General features: G+C 46.7%; 1 protein-coding gene across 1 annotated transcript; it reads right to left on the bottom strand.

Moving 5' to 3' along the window:
* Nucleotides 1–40: 40 nt before the first annotated feature.
* Nucleotides 41–27,243, bottom strand: LOC115613908 (TOG array regulator of axonemal microtubules protein 2-like). The gene is made up of 24 exons (XM_030499975.1): nucleotides 26,973–27,243; nucleotides 26,284–26,514; nucleotides 21,286–21,429; nucleotides 21,007–21,176; nucleotides 20,754–20,885; nucleotides 20,483–20,632; nucleotides 19,389–19,551; nucleotides 16,536–16,677; nucleotides 15,602–15,707; nucleotides 13,836–14,071; nucleotides 12,889–13,047; nucleotides 12,061–12,178; nucleotides 11,329–11,432; nucleotides 10,086–10,290; nucleotides 8,775–8,991; nucleotides 7,963–8,104; nucleotides 7,028–7,133; nucleotides 5,793–6,028; nucleotides 4,837–4,995; nucleotides 3,398–3,515; nucleotides 2,665–2,768; nucleotides 1,422–1,626; nucleotides 111–327; nucleotides 41–57 (listed from the first exon to the last, which is right to left on the bottom strand). The coding sequence occupies exons 1-24, from the start codon at nucleotides 27,241–27,243 to the stop codon at nucleotides 41–43; spliced, it is 3,852 nt and encodes a 1,283-aa protein (XP_030355835.1).
* Between the last annotated feature and the right edge of the window lie 694 nt (nucleotides 27,244–27,937).

Here is a 27,937-nt window from a genome sequence, read left to right as displayed (position 1 = left end):
GATGGATACTTTCCACAGATGACAACAGCTATCAACATATTCAGTGTTCACTTGACTCTGAGGTGGAGAAGCCGCAGCTGAGGAGAGGCCATGCCAGAGGTCAGCCTTACCTAGCTGAGCAATGAATGCTTCCAGTGCTTTCACAGCTGCAGCAGAAATCCCTGGGTGCTTTGAGTTCAGGTTGTCAGTGACTGCTTCTACCAGAGACACCAGCACTGGGTGTAAGGCATCTCTGAGCACAGATGTCATCCAAGACAGAGCCTCCAGCGCCTGCTGCTTCACTTTCTTGTTGCAGTCCTGAATTCTCAGGACAAAAACACCAAAAATCTGTTAAGAAAACAAACAACATGGACTGGATTTAAATGTCTGATTCAAGAAGGGATGTGGGAACAAGTACCCAGCAATGTAAAAGATGAATGGAATCCTTTCTGTCTGCTCAGTGCTTGCTACCACAGTTTCACTCCTTTCCTGTACCCACTGTAGTGTTTGCACAACCTCATGCTGGTTACAAAGATTTGTGTATTCTATGAAGAGGTTTGGGTGGGGACAGGATAGACCATGTGCTGTTTACCTACTATAAATCTTTAAATTAATCCCATCTGAAGAATGCAAAATAGTATCTTTGGTATAGAGGTATGAAAACACGATGCCTTTTTTTCCATACAGGGGTCTCAAGTACTGAGGGTAGTTCTGATTTTGCCAGAACCGAGGCTGGAGGACATTCAAGTTTCGCTTGATCTCAGAACCTGCATCTGGAGAACTGCAGGGCTCTGATGACCTCTCCAGGACCTAGACCATTTGTCTAGCTAACAGGCAGACTTCTGAACTTCACTGTGCGCTGTGCAGTACTCATTAGAGCAGGTTCCCTTGACAGCCATGTTATCATCTTCTGGACAAGGGAAAAAAAGCAGCTGCTGGCAGCAGAAGAAAGAGAAGATCTGTCTCTAACTGTCTTCCTTCTCTGTCCAAAGAGAAGAGAGGACCCCCAAAAAGGGTGAGAACAGGAAAGGGATGAGGATGGAAGCAGAGAGGGCAGAGTTCTGTCTGCGCAAGACAAGGTAAAGTGGACAGGAGCAACCCAGCCTGATACTTCTTTCCCCAGCCCAACCCATTTTCCTTCTACAGAATAAGTGCCAAGCTCTCACGGGCTGGATTGCCTTTATTTAACCCAGCTCACAGATAGACATAGCAGAAGCTACAGCAACAGTAAAATCTCTCATCATCCCATGGACAGCACCAAGAGGCACCTGCCAGAGAACGACATCTCGACAGAAATTATTTGCCCTGAAGCCTGGAGTTGAATTAAATTATTCTGTCCCAAACAACCAGCATGTAGTGCCAAGACACACTGAGTTAATTTTAATGGTACAAACTTGAGAAGGGAGATAATGGGAAAGGAGCAGTCGAGATGCCCCACATACCTGGACAGTGATAGTAGAGATGAACCAGGGGCTGCTTTTGCAGTGATCTCGGAGAAGCTGCACTCCCTTCAGTCGTGACTGACAGTCCTCGGCTGTCAGGAGCCTGCAAAGCTCCATGAACTCTTCGGTTTCCTCCACAGCCTGAACTGACGTGTGATGGACAGTCTGACAGGGTAAGTTGGGCACCTCAGAGCCAGACCTCAATCTGGGAAATAAAAACAAGGTAAGACCTTTTGGTGTTAACATCTGCAGTTAATTGTGAGAAAAACATCTCAAGGACACTTCCTAATGATGTGATTTCAGCTACATCCTGATCGGAATCTGAAAAGCAACTTGGATCTCATGGCAATCCTTACAGGAGATAATCTGCAAGTAACGTTATCGCAAGTGCTTATTCAAAGAAACCGAGGTACAGAAGATGGGATTCATCTCATTATCTTCAGATGTCTTCAAGGTACTCATCTAGCATCCCTTTGTGGGGAAAAATAGGCACTACTTCAAAGTTTGAATGCCTCATTTTACGGGAGGTGTCATATTATAAGGAAATAATTACTCTGTAGATGATTCCTACAACCGGTATGGGAATCGGGATAAATAGCTCAGATGCATCTGAACAGATGAATCCTATCCGGAGAGACTGAGGCGTATCTGAAAGGATCCAGAGGATCCCACTGGCACGGGGAGACAGCAAGCACCAAATTCCTATCTTGAATGCTGATTGCAGCACAGCGAAAAACAAACAAAAATATGCTGTCCATCAGCCAACCTGGAATGGGTCTGAATGACACGAAAAGCTGCAGGAAAAGTCCATGCTGAGACATCTGTTGGCCAGAACAGCTTAGGAATTGTCCTACTGCTACAGTTTGAGGGTCAGAAAGCCATGATTCAGCCAGACCAAAACACATGCATGGAAAATGCTACTCTGGGGAATGGCAGCTTGGTTCTAGACTGAGACCTCTCATCAAACCACCCATCACAAAAAGACTCCACTCAGATAAGAATGCCCTGATTGAAATGACTTGTCCCAAGTTAGTGTCTCTTCTTCTCTCGCTGTTTTTGTGGAAAACCCTCCAGAGAAGTTTGTTCAGCCTTATGCAGAAGTAGACATTTTTTATCACACAAGGTTTCTGGGGCAAGGAAACAATCTCTGGCACAGCTCGTCTCCACCCGAAAGATGTTACCAAGGCAGAGGCGTGCCAAGCTTGTCGTGTGCTTTGTCAGATAGAACAGATGTGCTCAGTACCCTGCATCAGAAGCCAAGTTGTTCTGGGGCATCTTCTGGCCGCTGTTCACAGGGTCCCTGGATTCCTTGGCAGATGCAGCTTCGCATTTAAGGTCTTCTATGCCCTACACATGAATATAAAGAAACATTAATTTTGGACTCTCCAGAAGTTGGCCTATTGTGCTGGGAGTTGTTCTGCTTCACATTCACTCTCCCTGTTCCTGCACAAAGGCACATTCCTGTCTAGAAGGTAAATGGAGAGGAATGGTAAAAAAAACAGTCAGGGATGACTTCCCTCTGGATGCTGAATTCACAAAGTTTCTTCCAGCTCCACAGTACATGCCAGCAGGGCAGTATTCCCAGAATAAAGGCAACACAGGTACTAATTATGATTGCCTTGTGCATCTTTTGCATATTTGCTAATGTTCTTGGCACTACTCCTGCCTTCTTCAGTTGCAAATATTACTATTCTCACTTCCTTGCTTTATTGGGAGAAGAGTATTTATGCTACAAGGTAAAACCATTTTCTCCTACTTCCCTCTTCTGTTTGTGTCTGGTATTCAAAATACACCCTCTCTATTTCTGACAACATCAGTTCTTTCACTGCCCGCAGATAATTGGGCTGAGGATGAACAGTTCATCCCCAGGAGCAGAAGAAGAATGAGATAAAGAAAGATTAGGCAGGTTTAATCTCACAGGAACAATCTCAGTACTTGCATAAAGGAGACATTTCTCCTTTCTGCCAAACACTCACTTTCTGCCTTACTGCTGCCATAACATCTTTCAAGTCACGCGAGGGAACAGTCTGATTCAGATACTTCTCAAATTTTTGATGACTCATCAATATATTCAGCATCTTCCGTCCATAACACCTAACACAGGATGGAGAGAATGGAATACAGGCTATTACTGTCTTTTCTCCCTTGTGAATAAACACAGGAAAAGTGCTAAGAAAATCACTTGATATTCTAAGCCGGATCCCAGACGTTCTTAGGAATTAACATACTAATCAAAGTACAGGTGTGGTGACATTTTGATTTGGTTTTGCTACATCTGGAAACTACAGTTATCTCAAAAAGGAAATCTGGAGGTTGTTCAGCCACAGAGAGTGACATTCTACAGTGACTGGGAAGAAAGATTTGTGACTATCATAGGCAACTAAATTTGCAGAAAAGTGTCCTGGGTTTAGCTCTAATGGTTATTTTTCTCCTTCTTAGTAGCTGGTGCAGTGCTGTGTTTTAGGCTTCGGTCTGAGAACAATGATGGTAACACACCGATATTTCTAGTTGTTGCTAAGAAATGCTTACCCTGATCAAGGAATTTTCAGCCTATCATGCTCAGCCAGTGAGGAGGGGCACAAGAAGCCGGGAGGAAGCAGAGACAGGACACATGACCCAAACTAGCCAAAGAGGTTTTCCATACCACAGCACGTCATGGCCAGTATGGAAACTGGGGGGAGTCACCTGGAAGGCCAGATCACTGCTCAGCACAGGCTGTGTATCAGGTGGTGGGTGGGGAGCAACTGAATTGTGCATCACTGCTGTTTACTGCTTTCCTTTTCCCCTTTTAGTTTCATATTCTCTCCCCTTGTTATTTCCCTTATCATTATTATTATTGGTGGTAGTAGTAGTAGGTTTGTATTATACCTTAGTTATTGGGCTGTTTTTATCTCAACTCATGGGATTTACATTCTTTCGCTTCTCCTACGAAGCCTCTGGGAGCGCGGGGAGAAGAAGAAAGGGGAGTGAGCAAGCGGCTGCGTGGTTCCGAGTTACAGGCTCGGCTTAAACCACAACAAAGATGTTTACAACCACTGAATACCCTGGCTAAAGACAGCTGGGATTTTTCTAGGACAGCCTTAACCTCTATGAGAAATAAATGCTTGGGATCCTTCACTTATGAACTGTGGCCAAGGCTTCAGCTTTGCATCGCACACATAAGACCAAACAAAATTGTTTGACCAGCTAATCTCAGCTCAGCTGATCTCAATAAAGAATCACTCAAGTCACAGGAATTCGGCAATGGTCCTTCCTGCTGGACAACCTCATGTTACCCAGTACACTTATTTCCCCAGACAACATTACCTACGCCGCAAAGTAACTTAATATTTGCTTTACGTTCCACTCTGTTGTGGTTTTATCTTTTAGGATCAAAGAGTTTTCATATGTTAGGAGGTAAAATGAAGATCATCACCTTGTGTCCTGATGACAATCTTGAGCAAGCTTTACCACTGCACGAACAAGCACCTCGGTACTGTAACGCGTGCCAGACAGGAGCTTCTGGGCTCCAATTTGCTCCATTGTGGTCAGCAGGTGTTCAGCCGCACACTTCCGCACCAGGACATTGCGGTAACTGCAAACAAGAGAAGAAACACTGGGGCAGAGGGAAAGAAGGGCCAGAAGCACAGGTCTCAGTCATAGCGTGCTCTCTGTCATTGCTGGGAGAAGGAGGCATGTGTTCTCGCTGCACTGCTGGACACCTGAGGAAGATTCTGTCCTCAGACAAACACAATGATGGCATTGTGCAGAGGCACTATCTGCAAGGAAGAGGAGGAATTCAGTCTCCCTGGCATAGCTGATACGCAATCTCTCTTGCAAAATTAACTCTGAGAAAGAGAGAAATGGAAGACAACTCATGCTGCTCATCAGAGGGCTCCCACTGCACATACAGAGCTGCAAAAGGATTGAGGCTTATTCCACCCGTTAAACTCCAAATCTGCAGACCTTTGGAAAAAAACAAAAGCGGGCAAAACCCCTGTGGGACATGGAGCTGCAGAATATGCAGCAATGCAGCCAGGTTGTTCCTTGAGACTTGGCAAGAGGTACCTTTGAATGCTTCGCCCTTTTCAAAAGCCGAGGAAAGAACAGCAGTTGTTTTAGCCAGGCTGTCCTTTCTAGAGGGTGCCTATTTGAAACCATCAGGAACAGCACTAGTATTCCAAGGCTGCCTAATTTCCTGCAACACACAGACTGTAGAAGGACAAAAGCCGATGACAAGGAAGGGAGCAAGGCTCATCAGAGAGTCTAGTCACCGAGTTCTCAGCAGATGCAGGAGAAAGGACTCTTCCCTCCCATCATCACCCTTCTGCCTCCCATCCCTTCCCCCTACCCACACAATTTAAGGTGAAGCAGATCACTAAAACAACATACTGGATTCCACTAGCCATGAGAGCAGTCATTGCTCGTGCAGGAGTCACGTTCCCCACCATGATCCCCAGGCACTGATTGGCTGCTTTCTGAATTGACATGCTGCAATTCCCCATCCTCTGGAGCAGGACCCGAGTAGCCTCATCCACAACAGGGTCCATGTGCTTCTTCATGGTCCTGAAGAGCTCTCCAAGAGCGCTGATTGCGAGGAGAGAAACCTTCGAGCGGAGGTTGTTCACCTGGGAAGTCATGAGGGGAGATGTAAGAATCACCTTGTAAAGAAAATCAGTTCCCCTAGACAAGCGTCACAGGACACAACAAGACTTCTCACTGTGTCCAGGTGCAACATAAGAGCACAGTAACAGCAGAAGTCCTCAAGCACAGAAACACACTCTGATACCAACTTCTTCAGTGGTCTCTGGCCTGCTTCTACAATACAATGTTAATGAGACTGCAGGCCTGAAAAATACTGTTTCACGTACAACAAAGTGTGCTCCTTAGCCCATAGCATACCCTGCTTTGATTTTAGGTCCTTTTGTTGAAAACAAAAGAGAAAATTAAGGCAAGGGCTGCTTTTCAACTATAATGGCACAATTAATAAAAATAAAGCAGAGGAAAACTATTACTTTACTCCTGCTCACAAAAATGCAGCACTGGCAGTTTGAGCACTCAACCAGAAAATAAAAACACAAGCTCTCAAATCTACAGAAGTTTTAAGAGTCCCACAGAGAATGGGCTCTTCAACAGAAGGGGCATCCAAGCCCCCAACATCATGAAATACTGGGTGGAAGGACTGATTTTCAGGGACATGAGCTAAGTCTTACTGTCTTCTGAAAGCAAGGGAAAATGGGATACATTTGGCAATCGTGTAGTAAGAGGACTAGCAGCTGGTTCAGGCCACAGACAAGTGCCACAGGTGTTATTCAGGAGCTTAGGTTGAAACCTCTCTGATGACTGAGAGATGAGAGGGTGACGCTGGGCGCCACTGCCATGCAAAGTGCATAGAAACCCTTAGAATGACACCAAGCTCAGAGAGGAGAGAGACAGATGCCCTACCTACCAGTAAATATAGCTGTATGGACAGACGGGTCTTACGGATAGGTGACACAGGTGTTAGGAAAATGAGGCCTAAAACTCAGAGTGAAGGCAGACACTGAGCACACATGTAGATGGACAAACACTTATCTGCTCTACACCCCATGGATGACGTACGTGGGACACAGACACAATGTTCTTACCTCTTTGGTAACTGCCAAGGAAACATCATGAAGTCTACTAAGAAGGACTTCTGAGTGGCAGATAGCCAGGCGTCTGACGCTGAAGAGGCCCTTGGTCTTTTCCTCCCTGAAAGGCAATTTCACCAAAAAGACTGATTTATCTCAGCACCCAAGAACTAGGCAGCACCCTCTGCAATTACCAGGGTGTCAGTTCAAACAAAAGGAGGTGCTACTCAAACAGCGCTTAACTAAATCATGAAGCTCACTGCCACAGGATGCTGTGGCAGACAAAAGCGGACATAAAGCCAAAAGGCAAAGAGATGGTTGCAAAGTGGATGGGCTAAGTTGTGGCCATTAGACAAGACAGCCTTTCTGAAATCCATGGCACACGAGGTCCCTGTATCGCTGCCTCCTAGAAGCTGGGAGACTCTGCTGTGTTTCTGTTTCTTGCACGCTCCCAGGACCCTGTCCCTGAGATACAGCCCTGTCTGGCTGTTACTGTGAGCTACTGGGACTCATGTGCAGGAGGTCTGCTGCTGGTGCTGCTGCTGCCAGCATTGGGACCACAGATAAATGCTTACTCGATCCCACCTGGGCCAGAGACCTGAGGCCCCCACATCTCTGAACTCATGGCCACTTCCATTCTGCTTCTGACTTCAGCTAGCAAATCATCTTGTTCCACAACTTCCTCTCTTCCCTCAACATTTCGCTTGCAACTACATGGAGCAAAAGGCAAAACTAGGAACCAGCATGGATGGGCTGCGGCTGTAGCGCTGCTGTGGACCAAGGCAAATAAAAGGCTGCTCTCCCATCTTTATACTGTGACTGCTTTGGAGTGGTATCACTAGTTCCCTGTGGATATCTGGGCTCTCTGGGCTCAGAGGCTCGATTAAAAAAACATTGCTAACTTTGCTTTACACTGAGAGGGAGGAAGAGTGAACATGGGGCTTTCTTACCAGTCATCACTGCTGAGCCATGTGAGTGTGCTGAGCAGCCCCTGCTGTGCGTCAGGGAAGGGTCTGGCTTCCTGGTCATCTCCACGCTCTGACTTCTCTCCACACCCTACAGAGTCGGGAGCAGTGGCCGGCACTGACATCGCTGTAAGGAGAGGGTCAGACACCAGCGTTGCATACCCCGGGGCAAGGCACTCCGCCACCAAGCAGACTGCAACCCAATCTCCCAGCCAGGCCTACATAGGGGTGCAGACTGGCATCGGCCCAGAGACTTCCCTGATGTCTGGTTCGTTGCTTGCCCCAGCACCCAGCCATCCCCTAGGCACCCGCAACTGGGCAACGGCTCCTTGTGCAAACCTGAACATGGCACACACAGAGACAGCTCCCCAGTCCAGATGGGTACCACAGCCAGCTCGCAGATTCAGAATGCCACAGAACTTGTGATCGCTGGGAGGCAGTGGTGCCCAGCAGGGCTTGCTACCCCAGGAGTAAGCTGCCGAGATGTCCACATACCTGGCTCCTGCTGGGCTCGGGCAAACCCCCAAAAAGCAGCCAAATGAGTCCTGTAATGTCCTCTCTTTTGAATTAAAAATCAGATGCATGATCCAGGTGATAAGCAAGATCCATTCAGCTGCACGTGTCCGCATGATACAACAGACTGGGACAGACAGAATGCAGGCAGTACTTCCTAACCCTCTTGCAGCAGATGGATACTTTCCACAGATGACAACAGCTATCAACATATTCAGTGTTCACTTGACTCTGAGGTGGAGAAGCCGCAGCTGAGGAGAGGCCATGCCAGAGGTCAGCCTTACCTAGCTGAGCAATGAATGCTTCCAGTGCTTTCACAGCTGCAGCAGAAATCCCTGGGTGCTTTGAGTTCAGGTTGTCAGTGACTGCTTCTACCAGAGACACCAGCACTGGGTGTAAGGCATCTCTGAGCACAGATGTCATCCAAGACAGAGCCTCCAGCGCCTGCTGCTTCACTTTCTTGTTGCAGTCCTGAATTCTCAGGACAAAAACACCAAAAATCTGTTAAGAAAACAAACAACATGGACTGGATTTAAATGTCTGATTCAAGAAGGGATGTGGGAACAAGTACCCAGCAATGTAAAAGATGAATGGAATCCTTTCTGTCTGCTCAGTGCTTGCTACCACAGTTTCACTCCTTTCCTGTACCCACTGTAGTGTTTGCACAACCTCATGCTGGTTACAAAGATTTGTGTATTCTATGAAGAGGTTTGGGTGGGGACAGGATAGACCATGTGCTGTTTACCTACTATAAATCTTTAAATTAATCCCATCTGAAGAATGCAAAATAGTATCTTTGGTATAGAGGTATGAAAACACGATGCCTTTTTTTCCATACAGGGGTCTCAAGTACTGAGGGTAGTTCTGATTTTGCCAGAACCGAGGCTGGAGGACATTCAAGTTTCGCTTGATCTCAGAACCTGCATCTGGAGAACTGCAGGGCTCTGATGACCTCTCCAGGACCTAGACCATTTGTCTAGCTAACAGGCAGACTTCTGAACTTCACTGTGCGCTGTGCAGTACTCATTAGAGCAGGTTCCCTTGACAGCCATGTTATCATCTTCTGGACAAGGGAAAAAAAGCAGCTGCTGGCAGCAGAAGAAAGAGAAGATCTGTCTCTAACTGTCTTCCTTCTCTGTCCAAAGAGAAGAGAGGACCCCCAAAAAGGGTGAGAACAGGAAAGGGATGAGGATGGAAGCAGAGAGGGCAGAGTTCTGTCTGCGCAAGACAAGGTAAAGTGGACAGGAGCAACCCAGCCTGATACTTCTTTCCCCAGCCCAACCCATTTTCCTTCTACAGAATAAGTGCCAAGCTCTCACGGGCTGGATTGCCTTTATTTAACCCAGCTCACAGATAGACATAGCAGAAGCTACAGCAACAGTAAAATCTCTCATCATCCCATGGACAGCACCAAGAGGCACCTGCCAGAGAACGACATCTCGACAGAAATTATTTGCCCTGAAGCCTGGAGTTGAATTAAATTATTCTGTCCCAAACAACCAGCATGTAGTGCCAAGACACACTGAGTTAATTTTAATGGTACAAACTTGAGAAGGGAGATAATGGGAAAGGAGCAGTCGAGATGCCCCACATACCTGGACAGTGATAGTAGAGATGAACCAGGGGCTGCTTTTGCAGTGATCTCGGAGAAGCTGCACTCCCTTCAGTCGTGACTGACAGTCCTCGGCTGTCAGGAGCCTGCAAAGCTCCATGAACTCTTCGGTTTCCTCCACAGCCTGAACTGACGTGTGATGGACAGTCTGACAGGGTAAGTTGGGCACCTCAGAGCCAGACCTCAATCTGGGAAATAAAAACAAGGTAAGACCTTTTGGTGTTAACATCTGCAGTTAATTGTGAGAAAAACATCTCAAGGACACTTCCTAATGATGTGATTTCAGCTACATCCTGATCGGAATCTGAAAAGCAACTTGGATCTCATGGCAATCCTTACAGGAGATAATCTGCAAGTAACGTTATCGCAAGTGCTTATTCAAAGAAACCGAGGTACAGAAGATGGGATTCATCTCATTATCTTCAGATGTCTTCAAGGTACTCATCTAGCATCCCTTTGTGGGGAAAAATAGGCACTACTTCAAAGTTTGAATGCCTCATTTTACGGGAGGTGTCATATTATAAGGAAATAATTACTCTGTAGATGATTCCTACAACCGGTATGGGAATCGGGATAAATAGCTCAGATGCATCTGAACAGATGAATCCTATCCGGAGAGACTGAGGCGTATCTGAAAGGATCCAGAGGATCCCACTGGCACGGGGAGACAGCAAGCACCAAATTCCTATCTTGAATGCTGATTGCAGCACAGCGAAAAACAAACAAAAATATGCTGTCCATCAGCCAACCTGGAATGGGTCTGAATGACACGAAAAGCTGCAGGAAAAGTCCATGCTGAGACATCTGTTGGCCAGAACAGCTTAGGAATTGTCCTACTGCTACAGTTTGAGGGTCAGAAAGCCATGATTCAGCCAGACCAAAACACATGCATGGAAAATGCTACTCTGGGGAATGGCAGCTTGGTTCTAGACTGAGACCTCTCATCAAACCACCCATCACAAAAAGACTCCACTCAGATAAGAATGCCCTGATTGAAATGACTTGTCCCAAGTTAGTGTCTCTTCTTCTCTCGCTGTTTTTGTGGAAAACCCTCCAGAGAAGTTTGTTCAGCCTTATGCAGAAGTAGACATTTTTTATCACACAAGGTTTCTGGGGCAAGGAAACAATCTCTGGCACAGCTCGTCTCCACCCGAAAGATGTTACCAAGGCAGAGGCGTGCCAAGCTTGTCGTGTGCTTTGTCAGATAGAACAGATGTGCTCAGTACCCTGCATCAGAAGCCAAGTTGTTCTGGGGCATCTTCTGGCCGCTGTTCACAGGGTCCCTGGATTCCTTGGCAGATGCAGCTTCGCATTTAAGGTCTTCTATGCCCTACACATGAATATAAAGAAACATTAATTTTGGACTCTCCAGAAGTTGGCCTATTGTGCTGGGAGTTGTTCTGCTTCACATTCACTCTCCCTGTTCCTGCACAAAGGCACATTCCTGTCTAGAAGGTAAATGGAGAGGAATGGTAAAAAAACAGTCAGGGATGACTTCCCTCTGGATGCTGAATTCACAAAGTTTCTTCCAGCTCCACAGTACATGCCAGCAGGGCAGTATTCCCAGAATAAAGGCAACACAGGTACTAATTATGATTGCCTTGTGCATCTTTTGCATATTTGCTAATGTTCTTGGCACTACTCCTGCCTTCTTCAGTTGCAAATATTACTATTCTCACTTCCTTGCTTTATTGGGAGAAGAGTATTTATGCTACAAGGTAAAACCATTTTCTCCTACTTCCCTCTTCTGTTTGTGTCTGGTATTCAAAATACACCCTCTCTATTTCTGACAACATCAGTTCTTTCACTGCCCGCAGATAATTGGGCTGAGGATGAACAGTTCAGCCCCAGGAGCAGAAGAAGAATGAGATAAAGAAAGATTAGGCAGGTTTAATCTCACAGGAACAATCTCAGTACTTGCATAAAGGAGACACTTCTCCTTTCTGCCAAACACTCACTTTCTGCATTATTGTTGCTATAAGATCTTCCAAGTCATGAGAGGGAATAGACTGATTCAGATACTTCTCAAATTTTTGATGACGCATCAATATACGCAGCATCTTCCGTCCATAACACCTAACACAGGATGGAGAGAATGGAATACAGGCTATTACTGTCTTTTCTCCCTCGTGAATAAACAAAGGAAAAGTGCTGAGCAAATCACTTGATATTCTAAGCCGGATCTCAGATGTTCTTAGGAATTAACATACTTATCAAAGTACAGGTTTGGCGACATTTCGATTTGGTTTTGCTACATCTGGAAACTACAGTTATCTCAAAGAGGAAATCTGGAGGTTGTTCAGCCACAGACAGTGACATTCTACAGTGACTGGGAAGAAAGATTTGTGACTATCATAGGCAATTACTTTGAAGAATATGTTTACAAACACTGCGTACCCTGGCTAAAGACAGCTGGGATTTTTCTAGGACAGCCTTAACCTTGCCATAAATAAATGCTCGGGATCCTTCACTGATGAACTGTGACCAAGGCTTCAGCTTTGCATCGCACACATAAGACCAAACAAAATTGTTTGACCAGCTAATCTCAGCTCAGCTGATCTCAATAAAGAATCACTCAAGTCACAGGAATTCAATGGTCCCTGAAAAAGGGCAATGGCCCTTCTTGCTGGAAAAACTCACGTTACCCAGTACACATCATTTCCCCAGACAACATTACCTATGCTGCAAAGTAACTTAATATTTGCTTTACATTCCACTCTGTTGTGGTTTTACCTTTTAGGATCAAAGAGTTTTCATACGTTAGGAAGTGAAATGAAGATCATCACCTTGTGTCCTGATGACAATCTTGAGCAAGCATCACCACAGCACGAACAAGCACTTCGGTACGGTCACATGAGCCAGACAGGAGCTTCTGGGCTCCAATTTGCTCCATCGTGGTCAGCAGGTGTTCAGCCGCACACTTCCGCACCAGGACACTGCGGTAACTGCAAACAAGAGAAGAAACACTGAGGCAGAGGGAAAAGGAGGGCCAGAAGCACAGGTCTCAGTCATAGCGTGCTCTCTGTCATTGCTGGGAGAAGGAGGCATGTGTTCTCGCTGCACTGTTGGACACCGGAGGAAGATTCTGTCCTCAGACAAACACAATGATGGCATTGTGCAGAGGCACTACCTGCAAGGAAGAGAGGAATTCAGTCTCCCTGGACTAGCTGATATGCAATCTCTCTGGCAAAATTAACTCTGAGAAAGAGGGAAATGGAAGACAACTCATGCTGCTCAACAGAGGGCTCCCACTGCACATACAGAGCTGCAACAGGATTAAGGCTTATTCCACCCGTTTATCTCCAAATCTGCAGACCTTTGGAAAAAAACAAATGTGGGCAAACCGCTGTGGGACATGGAGCTGCAGAATATGCAGCAATGCAGCCAGGTTGTTCCTTGAGACTTGGCAAGAGGTACCTTGAATGCTTTGCCCTTTTCAAAAGCCGAGGAAAGAACAGCAGTTGTTTTAGCCAGGCTGTCCCTTCTAGAGGGTGCCTATTTGAAACCATCAGGAACAGCACTAGTATTCCAAGGCTGCCTAATTTCCTGCAACACACAGACTGTAGAAGGACAAAAGCCGATGACAAGGAAGGCTCATCAGAGAGTCTAGTCACCGAGTTCTCAGCAGATGCAGGAGAAAGGACTCTTCCCTCCCCATCATCACCCTTCTGCCTCCCATCCCTTTCCCCTACCCACACAATTTAAGGTGAAGCAGATCACTGAAACAACATACTGGATTCCACTAGCCATGAGAGCAGTCATTGCTCGTGCAGGAGTCACGTTCCCCACCATGATCCCCAGGCACTGATTGGCTGCTTTCTGAATTGACATGCTGCAATTCCCCATCCTCTGGAGCAGGACCCGATTAACCTCATCCACAACAGGGTCCATGTGCTTCTGCATGGTCCTGAAGAGCTCTCCAAGAGTGTTGATTGCGAGGAGAGAAACCTTCGAGCGGAGGTTGTTCACCTGGGAAGTCATGAGGGGAGATGTAAGAATCACCTTGTAAAGAAAATCAGTTCCCCTAGACAAGCGTCACAGGACACAACAAGACTTCTCACTGTGTCCAGGTGCAACATAAGAGCACAGTAACAGCAGAAGACCTCAAGCAATGAAACACACTCTGATACCAACTTCTTCAGTGGCCTCTGGCCTGCTTCTATAATACAATGTTAATGAGACTGCAGGCCTGAAAAATGCTGTTTCACGTACAACAAAGTGTGCTCCTTAGCCCATAGCATATCCTGCTTTGATTTTAGGTCCTTCTGTTGAAAACAAAAGAGAAAATTAAGGCAAGGGCTGCGTTTGAACTATAACGGCACAATTCATAAAGACAAAGCAGAGGAAAAGTACCACTTTACTCCTGTCCAAAAATGCAGCACTGGCAGTTTGAGCACTCAACCAGGAAACAGAAAACACAAGCTCTCAAGTCTACAGACTAATTCACAGCAGGGACTTGAGTCCATCTGCAGCTCTGTCTCCTCAGGAGAACCCCAGCTGCTGGACTCAAGGCACTCAAGGATCTTGGAGATCACAGGCAACTCCAGCTGCCACCGGTGGGGTTTTACAGCATTCAATGCTGCTCTGGAGTGATCCCTGCTTCCAAAAGCCCCTCCCCCACAAGGGTAAGGAAGAAGCATATCACAGTCATGTGCTTCATTTGAAAGATGCTTGGAAGGACAGACCAGCAGTTCTTTCGGCCAGACTTAGTTGTGCTTGTTAATAAAAATGAACAGCAGAAGTGCTAGAAGTGAAAGAACAATCTGCTACTGAAGCGAAATGAAAGCTGAAAAATGTCTGTGCATATGAATCGGTAGAACAAGAGAGGAGGACATTTCCTCAGAAAGAGAAAATGATATAAAAATCAGATGAGTGAAGCAGAAAGGGCTGCTGCTGCTAACCCTGATCTCGGAATAGCAGAATCTGAGTCCTGCACCTCTAAACAGAAAAGTTTGAAGAGTGCAACAGAGAACGGTCTCCTCAACAGAAGAGGCATTTAAGCCCCCAACATCATGAAATACTGGGTAGAAGGACTGATTTTCAGGGACATGAGCTAAGTCTTAATGTCTTCTGGAAGCAAGGGAAAATGGGATACATTTGGCAATCGTGTAGTAAGAGGACTAGCAGCTGGTTCAGGCCACAGACAAGTGCCAAACTGGAAATACAGCAACAGATGTTATTCAGGAGCTTAGGTTGAAACCTCTCTGATGACTGAGAGATGAGAGGGTGACGCTGGGCGCCACTGCCATGCAAAGTGCATAAAAACCCTTAGAATGACAACAAGCTCAGAGAGGAGAGAGACAGATGCCCTACCTACCAGTAAATATAGCTGTATGGACAGACGGGTCTTACGGATAGGTGACACAGGTGTTAGGAAAATGAGGCCTAAAACTCAGAGTGAAGGCAGACACTGAGCACACATGTAGATGGACAAACACTTATCTGCTCTACACCCCATGGATGACGTACGTGGGACACAGTTAGACGCAATGTTCTTACCTCTTTGGTAACTGCCAAGGAAACATCATGAAGTCTACTAAGAAGGACTTCTGAGTGGCAGATAGCCAGGCGTCTGACGCTGAAGAGGCCCTTGGTCTTTTCCTCCCTGAAAGGCAATTTCACCAAAAAGACTGATTTATCTCAGCACCCAAGAACTAGGCAGCACCCTCTGCAATTACCAGGGTGTCAGTTCAAACAAAAGGAGGTGCTTCTCAAACAGCACTTAACTAAATCATGAAGCTCGCTGCCACAGGATGCTGTGGCAGACAAAAGCAGACATAAGGCCAAAAGGCAAAGAGATGGTTGCAAAGTGGATGGGCTAAGTTGTGGCCATTAGACAAGACAGCCTTTCTGAAATCCATGGCACACGAGGTCCCTGTATCGCTGCCTCCTAGAAGCTGGGAGACTCTGCTGTGTTTCTGTTTCTTGCACGCTCCCAGGACCCTGTCCCTGAGATACAGCCCTGTCTGGCTGTTACTGTGAGCTACTGGGACTCATGTGCAGGAGGTCTGCTGCTGGTGCTGCTGCTGCCAGCATTGGGACCACAGATAAATCCTTACTCGATCCCACCTGGGCCAGAGACCTGAGGCCCCCACATCTCTGAACTCATGGCCACTTCCATTCTGCTTCTGACTTCAGCTAGCAAATCATCTTGTTCCACAACTTCCTCTCTTCCCTCAACATTTCGCTTGCAACTACATGGAGCAAAAGGCAAAACTAGGAACCAGCATGGATGGGCTGCGGCTGTAGCACTGCTGTGGACCAAGGCAAATAAAAGGCTGCTCTCCCATCTTTATACTGTGACTGCTTTGGAGTGGTATCACTAGTTCCCTGTGGATATCTGGGCTCTCTGGGCTCAGAGGCTCGATTAAAAAACATTGCTAACTTTGCTTTACACTGAGAGGGAGGAAGAGTGAACATGGGGCTTTCTTACCAGTCATCACTGCTGAGCCATGTGAGTGTGCTGAGCAGCCCGTGCTGTGCGTCAGAGAAGGGTCTGGCTTCCTGGTCATCTCCACGCTCTGACTTCTCTCCACACCCTACAGAGTCGGGAGCAGTGGCCAGCACTGACATCGCTGTAAGGAGAGGGTCAGACACCAGCGTTGCATACCCTGGGGCAAGGCACTCCGCCACCAAGCAGACTGCAACCCAATCTCCCAGCCAGGCCTACACAGGGGTGCAGACTGGCATCAGCCCAGAGACTCCCCTGATGTCTGGTTCGTTGCTTGCCCCAGCACCCAGCCATCCCCTAGGCACCCGCAGCTGGGCAACCGCTCCTTGTGCAAACCTGAACATCGCACACACAGAGACAGCTCCCCATGTGAGGAACACAGGAGTGATTCGTGTCAACAAACAGGAAATCTTAGTGATCATTATGTGTAAAAGAATATGATAAATGTCCCTGTCAACATCACAGTAAGAGGGAAGAAGGGATAAGGGAATAATTCCTTGGTTAATCACACAATTGCTAAAAGAAATGTTTTGTTCCTTGTTTGGTTGCTTAGATGCTTTTAAGGGGTTAGGAAATGTATTCTGTTATAGAATGTTGTGAAACCTAACCATATAAAAATGGAATGTGTGAGGGCTAAGATGGTGTTAAGACTCGTGATGGACATCTGTAATGTATATAGTTCCTATGTTTGCAAGGTTTTTTGCAAGGTCGTTTGGCAGGCATTGCAGCATACCAGCCTAAAACCGGTTGGGCCGGTTTTGTTGCTAGCCGAAGCAGGAGAAGTTCAGGACACGCCTATCCCTGGGAGGACGTTGCTGGCCGAGGCGGGAAAAGTCCGAAGCGGGAAAGTTTGAGACACGCCTATCCCTGAAAGCTATATAAACCAGGAGCGGGAATTGTGGGGTGTGCGTCTTGGTGGGCAGAGGCTCCCGGCGCACCCAGCGCTGTTTGCTTGTCTTTATTCCAATTTGGGACTCGATTAATTTATCACACCCAGTCCATATGGGTACCACAGCCAGCTCGCAGATTCAGAATGCCACAGAGCTCGTGCTCACTGGGAGGCAGTGGTGCCCAGCAGGGCTTGCTACGCCAGGATTAAGCTGCCACATGCCTCCCTGTAGTACCTCCCTGTTTCCCGGAGCACTGGGGACAGAGGCACCTGGTGACTTCCTGAGGAAACACCTGCATCTGCCCCCGGTGAGCACCAGGCCCCAACCACCACGTCCTGCTGGGCTTGGGCAAATCCCCAAGGAGCAACCACCAGGGAACAGTGATACCTGACACTCTAAACCTCACGGTGCCCAGGTTTCCATTTACTTCAAATATCCTAGACAGCAGACAGCTGACTGCACATACATTTTAGCACACTAGTGGGAAAGTAGTAGTTTATGGATATTGCTATTTTCCAAGCATTATGAATATTGACTATTTAGGGGTACCTGCTGGCTGTATTTCAAAGATGCTGAGGTGACATTTATCTCTTATCAAATGTACTTGTTTGCAAACTGTGCAATGCCTAAGCTGTCTCTTGCAGAAAAATGCAATTTCTGGTGTAGATACTTGTGACAAAAAAGCCTTCCAAATGTGAACTGAGAATATGAATATGTAAATATGGATGCAAATTGTTAGCAAACACGCTCTCTTGATGATAAATACACAACACAGAAGAAAATTCAGATGACAAATGCATTTGTAATGAAACCTACTGGTCATCGAAAGCACTATAGGTCAACAATTTCATGTCTTGCACTCAAAAGCTCATTTTCTGAAGTGTAGATGAAAATATCTGAGCTGTCTAAAAGTATTGAGTGTAAGTGTTGCACAGAATCTATATGAACTGCTATGGACTCCGTAGGAGTTTTATGCTACCGTGCGTGTTCTACAAAGTATGGAGGAACTGTAAAATCAAAACTACTCATCTGCTACGCACAGCCACTCTATTTGGGCGGCGTGACAGAAGAGGCACTGCTTGTTCCCAATTTATATTGCATGCTGTGGGATGAGAGGCTTGCAGCTGTTAAGCACTTCTAGGTTCAATAGCATGATTGAACCAAGTCACTAATTCCCATGCAGAGACAACCCTTGCTGCAATCAATAGGAGAGAAGCTGGCTGGAGAGCCAGACAGAAGCACAGGCAGAGGGCTGAGGTGGTAAGTGGCTAATTGATCATGGGGGTACACATCTGGGCACGGTAAACACACCATGCTAGACTGCACCAGAGCTCAGCTCTGGAGCTACAGCTGCCTCCTGGCACCAGTGTTACAGTTGAGCCTGTCAGTATGGGCAAAAGCTCAGGCTTAAGGCTCCAGCACTACTTTACTTAGATGAACTTTCCAGAAAAAATTGTAAGCCCTGGCCAAGGGCTGCAGCATGGCTCTGCAGTGCAAGCTCCTCACCAGAGAGTGGTATGAGCAGGATAATCTGTCCTACCACATGAGAAAGATCTTTTGGGTTTTATTTAGAAGGAGTTGAATTTTGTTTCTTCCAGGTTGCACCTTGGTTGAAAAGCACTCTTTTGGACTCACCCATTCCCCTTTCTCTGAGGCTACTTTCAATTGGAGAGTCTGAAGCCACAGTGTAGTTTGCAAGACAGAATTATCGAGTCTGAAAGACTTCAGAAGTGAAGGGGGGAAGAGGATATTCAGTGACTCAGTATGGGCCACTGGCAAGGCACTTCATGCCTCTCTTTTCCTTTGGAAACCGGAAAGAAACCCTATTTCCTATCCACTCAGATGCAAGTGCAACAGCATTCCAGGGCATTTCACAGGCATTTGCAACACGATGCAAATAGCAAGCAAGTGAACAAAAAGGCCCACAGCCGTAGTATGCACTTACTTTCTTCAGCGGTATCCCCAGGGTCAATACCCTGTGGCAGGAGCTGCGAGGACTTTTCTCTTTCTTTCTTCCTCTTTCCACGCAGAAGCTCCTTCGCTCTCATTTGCTGCCTTTGCTGCTGGTTGATCTTCTTCTGAACTGATGTGGACAAGGTAACATCGATCTAGTTGCAAGAGAAATACATCACAGAGCATAAAGAGGGATATGCAAACCATGCGGAACACCTCATCACGAACATAGTTGTAGTGTCATAGTCTTTAATGCAGCCCCATACACATCCCAAGAGCTTCAGAATAATTGCCCCTTTCCTCACTTCGGCATACAATTACACCCAGAGAGATGTGTAACACTTCACTGCCATAACCTTCCATTTGCCCAAGACGCTGTTTCTCAAGCTATGCCAGGAAGCCCTGCCTGAACCAAGAGAGTCACAGGAGTGCTCCCAGATGTACAAACGGCTCACATGACCAGTGAACAGGACCTTAGTTCCTACAGGCTGGGATGGCGGAATAAAAACATCTGCAAATAAACAGCCAAGAGAGGTAATTTGCTGTTTCTTAACATGCACACGGCCAGTGATTGCAGCTGCTTCTGAAGCATTCAGCTGCTCTCTGAGAATGAGTCCCAAAAAGGGAGTCATGAAAACAAGTGGGAGAGACATTGCTCATAACGAATCAAAAAACTGAGAATGAGAGGGCTGTGAGATACAGCAAGAAAGAGAACAAAGGCAAAGCAGGCTTTCTCATTTTACTTTGCAGCCTCGCTTACATTCACATTATAACCTTTGCTTCTGTGCTGCCAAGCATGCACTTTGCACGTGTTCACTGATGTGTAACTTGCTCCGTCATGCAGATCTGCTCTAAACAGGCCTTCATTCATAAAGAACGCTTCTTGCACAACCTTAGCACTAGCTCCCAAATGGTGACCTCTGCACCAGGGAAACCACTCAAGCAATTGCTCTGTAGCTGTCAAATGTGGTCCCAAGAGAATCCACTCCCCAAGAGGGGAAGATTATGATTTTCAGTGACAGTTTGTGCCAAGCACTGAACAGTCACTGAAAAGGAAGCCTGCTCATTCCTGTCCTTAGCCCTTACCCTTCCACTCCTGTCCTTTGAGTCGTCATCACTTTGAAGGCGAGGGCTCATGAGATGATCCATCTCCTTGGCCTGGATATGTGGGAGGTGTAACGGGGCCGCAGGTTCATGTAATTCTCCGTCAGACTTCATGCCACCACCAACATGATGCTGGAGAACAGGCAAGATGGGTTCACAAGTGCGAGGCCCTGATAAGACACATATATAGATTGGGTATGAGAACAGCAAGTTACAAATAACCTCTGTAAAGAGATGGGGGGTACTGCCATACTGCACTGGCAGCAGAAATGACATTACTTTGTTGCCCATGAACCATCTCCTTGGCCTGGATAGGTGGGAGGCGCAATGGAGCTATGGGTTCACGTAAACCTCTGTCAGACTTCATGCCACCACCAACGTGAGGCTGGAGAACAGGCAAGATGGGTTCACAAGTGCGAGGCCCTGATAAGACACACATATAGATTGTGTATGAAAACAGCAAAGTACAAATAACCTCTGTAAAGAGATGGGGGGTACTGCCATACTGCACTGGCAGCAGAAATGACATTACTTTGTTGCCCATGAACCATCTCCTTGGCCTGGATAGGTGGGAGGCGCAATGGAGCTATGGGTTCACGTAAACCTCTGTCAGACTTCATGCCTCCACCAACGTGAGGCTGGAGAACAGGCAAGATGGGTTCACAAGTGCGAGGCCCTGATAAGACACACACATAGATTGTGTACGAGAACAGCAAAGTACAAATAACCTCTGTAAAGAGATGGGGGGTACTGCCATACTGCACTGGCAGCAGAAATGACATTACTTTGTTGCCCATGAACCATCTCCTTGGCCTGGATAGGTGGGAGGCGCAACGGAGCTATGGGTTCACGTAAACCTCTGTCAGACTTCATGCCTCCACCAACGTGATGCTGCAGATCAGGTGAGATGGGTTCACAAGTGCGGCGCCCTGGTAAGACACACATATAGATTGGGTAATGAGAAAAACAAGGTACATGCAACCTCTCCAAAGAGATGGGAGGTACTGCCATATTGCACTGGCAGCAGAAATAGCAGTACTCTGTTGCCCACTAGACTCAAAACTACTGTGTGATAAAGACCTCAGCCCTTGGCTTTTGGTGAGCAACTGTGGTTGATAGAGAAGAGCAGAGAGATGGAGATTGCCCTTGCCAAAAAGATTTTCATCTGTTCCTATCCATTTCGATTTCAGTAATCATCCTCCTTTTCCCAGTTACTAAAGAACTCCTGCTTTTTAATAGCTATATGCCTTTGTAAGGTAGGAATCAATATTTCCTCCTCTTTGCAGGAATATTTTAGAGGACATGTAAAGAAAATTTTTGGATTGCTGGAATGTTACCAAAACTAGAATTGTGTTATGGGAGCTAGAGAATTAATTTTCCCCAAGCAGTTCCATTCTAAACTGTAGCAGCTTAGGCCACTTTTTGGGCAGCCTGACTAAAGGCTGATTTTCAGAATGGGCATAGCATAGTGAAACGCATTCTGAAATGCTCTCTAACAGAGCTGTTAAAACTCAGAGAATTAGTCATTCCTTACATGGCTTCGCAGATGATAAAATCATGTGATAGCCAAGCAGTAAAAGAGGAATAACTTACTTACATCAGGATTTTTTTCCCTGAAAATGGGAAGGTCAATAATAAAAGAGAGAGTTTAACAATACAGCTCATTTCTAGTCCAGAATGTATGCAGAAAAAATGTCACCTTACCTACTCACCAATACTTCTCCCTAGTTGCATTCAGATATTCTAGCTGTATATCAACAATAAAGAATTCATTCTTTTATTAGGGGACATGCCCACTATTTGGCAGAACTGAGCTAGGGGACCAGTGGATATTATCCCTTTTTCTGCATCAGCAACATTATTTGCTAAATTCTCATCTCTCCTACCATAACAAACCCACAGATGGCAAAGGGACAGCAAGGGTGTCACCGAGGTTTTCAGCTTAAAAGTACTGGCTGACACCAGATGCACCAGACACTGCATTTTGTCTTGCTGAACTCTTATTGCTAATGATAATGCAAGGCAGGGAGTGTGGAGGGGCCAGTCGGTATCTTCTACCCCAGCCTCAGTTTGTAATACTGACATATGCAGATAGAGTAGGGGAAGAGATTTGTCATAAACCTAGCACGTGTGGTTTGAGGTAAATGACTTGCACAAAGGAAACCTCAGTTCATTACTCAGCATTCAATTTAGGCTTGTGCTTTCAAAGAACAGATAGTTCTGATCCTGCATAGGCTGGATCCTTTTTAAGTGTCTTCCTCTTTAAATGGAAGATTCACAAGGACTTCCTGTCACACAAGGTTCCACTATTTCTCCCCATGCAAAAATAGGCAATGTTGATGAATGTACTTCAGATCTCAAAGGGTTTGGTTCAGAAACTGCTGCAACGGAAGGTTTTTCTCCTTCAAGGGTAGGAGGAAGGAGTGGGAACATTTCTCATTTCATGCAAAATGCCTCATTTTTCTCTTCTCTTTGTGCCATTAAAGAGCGTGCAGGAAGATGAAAGGTATAAGCACAAGGCAGAGGAATGTTTTCTTTTCCTGATGTGCTTTTCCAGGGCCCCAAGGTACCCCTCCAGCTCCTGCCATTCATAACTCTATGCTGGAGTCGTTTCCACTGGATCACCAGAGCACATTTCCTAGTGACTGGGCTCTGGGGAAGCCATCTGAGCACATGAAGGAATGGAAAAAAGTTACAGGATGGTTTTCAACTGAACTTTCACAGTGCCACCCACGTGGGTCAGGATTGCTATGGTCATTTTAGGACAGCCATGCCCAGTACCTACCTAGAGGTTTAAGGATCTTCTCTTTACCTCCGCTGCCTGATCTTGGCCTTAAGAAAATGGAAGATAAAAGAATATATGAGGAGACAGAAAGAAACGTGGGGGGTAGCATTAAAGGAGGCAAATTTTCTTAGCGTGGTCATTATGATGAAAGGGGAAATGCAGCCCGTAAATCAATATTCAGAGTTGACTAGCTGCCATTAAACTTTCTGTTGCTGGAGTCACACAGAGCATATTGAGCTCCAGCTGAAACACTGGAGTCATTCTTCACTTTGGGCCTTAACTGTCCAATTCTGCTCTCTCTCCTTTTGAGCTTAGTGCCTCTTCCTAGTTCATGCATCCTTGCTGAACAAGCAAGAGATGTTAAGCTAGTCGTAAGTCTGTATTGAGGGCAGCTACCTCTATACAGCTGCAGAAGCATAACTTTGCCTCATCATGCCTTAAACTGATGAAAGCATCTTGTTACACATGGTAATACCACTGCTGTCTCCTGGGAATAATATTACACTTCCCTGCTCTTTCAAGAAGAAAAAGGGGGGTTCCAACTCATCTCGTAGGTAAGTGTATTCAGATTGCACTTCAAAAGCTGTGCTGAAGGTTTTAAATTGAAATCGTATTTCTATGACTCCTTATGTATTATTATAACAAGGATAAAGTTGTCAGGTAGATTTCCTCAGGCATATACAAACAAATGTCTTTCCACCAGTTACAGCCCTGTAACTGTTCTCTAGCATCTTGTCCACCTTGATTTTAAAACCATATGTAAATATTACACATCTACAGGATTGTACACCTCTTAACCGAGATTTATCCGGGCTCTTAGATAACAGAGGAAGTTATAACCCACATTTACAGCAGCAGCATCTGACTCTGCAGACAGCTATACAACAGCCAACATTTGCCCTGACATATTCCTGCAGGTACAGAAATTGGCAAAGATGACACACAAACCCAGGTGCTATATTCAGAGCCATGCAATACAGTTCCCAAATGTCACCACAAAGATTACAGAATGAATCAGTATCAGAGTCCAGCAGAGGACCTGCTTTTAAGGCCCTCTTAAGTCCTGCCTCCTCCTCCCCCCCTGCTCTTAGAGTGTATGATGTTCGTTTGGACATTGCGCTGGATCATCACAGATTTGCGAAATGATGAACACTCAGAAGTTTGCATAAATGCGTTGGAGAGCTGACTGGAAAACAACCTCATGAGACAAGAAGTGTAAGGTGAATGGCATATTGGAAAAGCAGACACCTTGGCTTACCTTATCTCCAGAGCCTTCTGAAAATCCAGGGACTGAGAACTTGGGAGAGACACTGCAGTGCTGTGAGGAGCCCCATCCAATGGTCTTGCTGACTTGGGGATAGGGGGAATCAAAGGCATTCCCAGTGACATCTTCTCATTCCCACCACTGCAATACCAGGACAGCTGGGAAGCCTGGAAATAATAGAACATGGTGCTCAGCACCAGCACCCAGTCTTCCCCATTGATGCCACAAGTTCAGCCATGCTCTTATCTAGGACTTGTCAGGCAAAGAAAAGTCAAACCGATGGAGCAGCTTGGCCTAGGATGGGCAATGGGAAGGAAAGTGGTGAAGGAGAGACCGTGTTCCATGCTGTTGCCAGCTGTCTCCCCTCACTCACCTCTCTGGCAGTGGCTGCATTCCCATCTGGCATCCACCTGCTTGGCATAAGGATGTTCTGGGTGCCGCTGCCCCTATTAGCCTTGGGGATTGTATGGGAATGGGTTTAGATCACTATCCTCTCAGTGTCCCTAAAGCGCCTACCATCCACTGCTGAACTCCAGCCACACGCCCACAGTCATTTTGCACGTTGCCAATATCTGCTTTTCTCAATCCCATAATTTTTTCTGCCTCTGCCCTTCCTACAGTCCCCACCCAGCCTTTCAGCCCAGATGCTAATGTGCTCTCTGGATGCTCAGTGCTCTCCAGCTCCCACACAATTCATCATCTCAGGCTCACTGCCATTTATTAAGTTCAGCAGATCTCCCTAACCTGCTGCGCCATGTAATGTGTCTTCACCTGCTGAAACTACTTTAGGCTCCCCATGCCAAGGCTAGGAAGAGGGATGGAGCGAGCCAGGGCAGATGCACACCATTCCTCAGTATTCCAGTCTTCCTGGCACAGCTAAAAAGCCAAATCAGGACCTGTTCAAGCTCCAGTGAAACCAACAGAGCTAATGTCAGGGATACATTTGGCTCTGGATCTGCAAGGCTGAAATCAACTACACTAGCCTTTTATTGATAATCCTTTGTACACAAGCTGTTGCTTGTCTGCCTTCTCCTGCCCACCACAGCAAAACCAAAACAACTGCAGCTTCTGCCCCTCCTGCAAAGGCAGTTGAGGGGATGGGGTCTGGACTCCATTCCCCATGGCCAGAATCACCAGTTCCCATCGCCCACCTCTGGGCAGACCCATGGCAGAGGATGAAGCTGCACAGAAGTCACTCAACTCTAGAACTAGTACTAGAAATAACCAGGCAGAAGGACACGGCTGTACAACTCAAAAGCCGAGACAACCTAGACTTGACTTTTCAGGACTGCCTGCTCCAGCAAACATCTTTTTCCATCTAACCTTGACAGAGCTGATTTAAAAAGCCAGCAAGACTCTGGCGTGTTGGCAACAGCCACCACAGTGTAGAGACGGTTCACAGATGTGTGTGTTTTGCTAAGTGGAAAAGAATATCCTTGACCACATTAGACACATTTAGTTGGTGGTGTCTTCTCGGTCATAAAACACAGCAGGAGCCACTAGAGAGCACAGCAATGATTTAAAGACCTCTTGCATTGATACTCGCTGAGGACATGAAGTCTGCAGTCAGCACGCTGCAAAGACAGCCTGAAGCTCAATGTCCAGCTGAGCTCTTCCTTTGCTCAGCTGCCTCCCTGGGCTTGCACCACAGGGTAAGAAAATCTCAGAGCTCTGCCTACAGGAAATAAACTGAACATCTACCACACATGATTTGGCTTGGTGCCCTTACTTTACATGCTTTTGGCATTGACATCAGCTCCTTCTTATTCCCATCACTGTCATCACTGCCTCTGCCGTCTTTCCTCTGCTCCAGCTCCCTGTTGCTCATCCTGCTGGGCTCTGAGGAAGGCAGGCGCTTCTGGATGGGAGGCATGGGCTTCGAGGCTACCAGGAGCCTCTGGGAAGGTGACCTGGAAACTACTGACTTCAGGGTTCCCTCTTTAGGGTCACTGCAGTCAGTCAGGCCTGCAAAGCAGAGACACAAAGCATAATAGAATCAGCACTGCAAAGCTAAAGCACCTGAAGCTAGATATTTCATTGGACAGGTCTCTTGGAAACTGCACAGCGAAACATGCCCGTGCTGGCAGTCACCTGACGCAGGCCAGTGGATAATGCTTACCCACTTCCACAGAGCCACCAGAGGAACATCATTGTCCTCTGAGCTCCCACCAGAAAACAGGGAGCCCACGGGCCTGTGCTTACCCAGAATAAGTCACCTGCACATACACCCCCCTGCTCCTTTCCCCACCCCATAGGTGTATACCCCTGCCACAACAGGAGGGCTGCACAGGGGACTGAGAGCAGGGCAGGTTATTGCAAAGGGGCACATGCAGGGTGAACTGTTCACTGGGAATGTGCCCTAGCTCTCTAGACTGAGAAAAGACCCTTCTTCCCACAAGAGAGCCAGCAGGCTCCTGCCTTACCTCTCTGTGAGCCTAGCAGATCCTCAGACATCTTCCCTGTCTGCAGGTTCTTCTTGATCTCAATGGTTTCCAGGGCAGTGCTCCTCGCCTCCCTTTTCTGGGGGTCCTGGGTCAAGGCTCGCTGAGAAAGTTGGGGGAGATCATCCTCATCCACAGTGTTGAGATCATGCCCATCAGCCTTGCTGATGTAGCCATCCAGGGGAGAGACATCTCTTGGGTGTGGAGACTCCCCAGCTTCATCCCCCTCCCGTGAACTCATCTGCTTCTTCATCTTGGGTGTTAATATGTACTGAAAAGAAGCTGTAGATCAGGTAAAAGGGAGGAAGTGTATTAGCTGACCTCAAGACATTTAGAACAAAACTAACTAATGAGAGAGGCATTGAAGGGTTTTTTCTAATCATTCAGAAGATCAGTTTGTTCTTATTTTTCATCAAACTAGCACCAGTTTAATTCTTCTGAACAACACTGAGCTAGCAAGCCAGGAGAGAGAAGGGCCCACCAGTAAGAGGCGAAGAAAGATCCCCATTTCAGGACTTGGCCTCTGTGAAGACTGGCTGGCAGCACTAGTCATTTGGCTACTGTTGATAAAGGAGAAAGCATAATGAACTTATCAGAGACAGATGCTCTGCGAACCACTGGAGGAGGGCAGGATCATCTGCAGCTCTCTGTGAGCCACCTACTCTGACAGAGAGCCAGCACATGAGGACTGACTTCCAAGGACCATTTCTCCCTGAACTGCTTTTTGGGGATTTGGTTGGGGTTTTTTTATTTTTCATTTAGCTGATGCCAGCATCACATATTCAACCCTTTTCCATCCCCCCCGTTCTTCTTCAGTAGTCCAGCTGCTGCCACAAATGGCAAGTTCAAGCCAATGCTTCCGCCTTGCATACCTGTGTATCTGGGTTTGAACTTGGGAACACTCCCACAGTAGACAGCAGGCTGAAAATAGGCTTGTACCAATGACT

The sequence above is a fragment of the Strigops habroptila genome, chromosome 10, assembly GCF_004027225.2.
Source record: "Strigops habroptila isolate Jane chromosome 10, bStrHab1.2.pri, whole genome shotgun sequence".
Lineage (NCBI taxonomy): Eukaryota > Metazoa > Chordata > Aves > Psittaciformes > Psittacidae > Strigops > Strigops habroptila.
This window is presented reverse-complemented; position numbering and strand designations above follow the sequence as displayed.

What these genes read in the sequence shown, in the direction of transcription:
- LOC115613908 (XM_030499975.1), bottom strand. Translation starts at nt 27,243, where the DNA reads ATGAAGAAGCAGATGAGTTCACGGGAGGGGGATGAAGCTGGGGAGTCT. An exon ending in CTCATGGCTAGTGGAATCCA is followed by an intron (nt 13,048 to 13,835) that starts GTATGTTGTTTC and finishes TCTTGTTTGCAG; the next exon opens with TTACCGCAGTGTCCTGGTGC. An exon ending in AACTTGGCTTCTGATGCAGG is followed by an intron (nt 1,627 to 2,664) that starts GTACTGAGCACA and finishes TTTATTTCCCAG; the next exon opens with ATTGAGGTCTGGCTCTGAGG.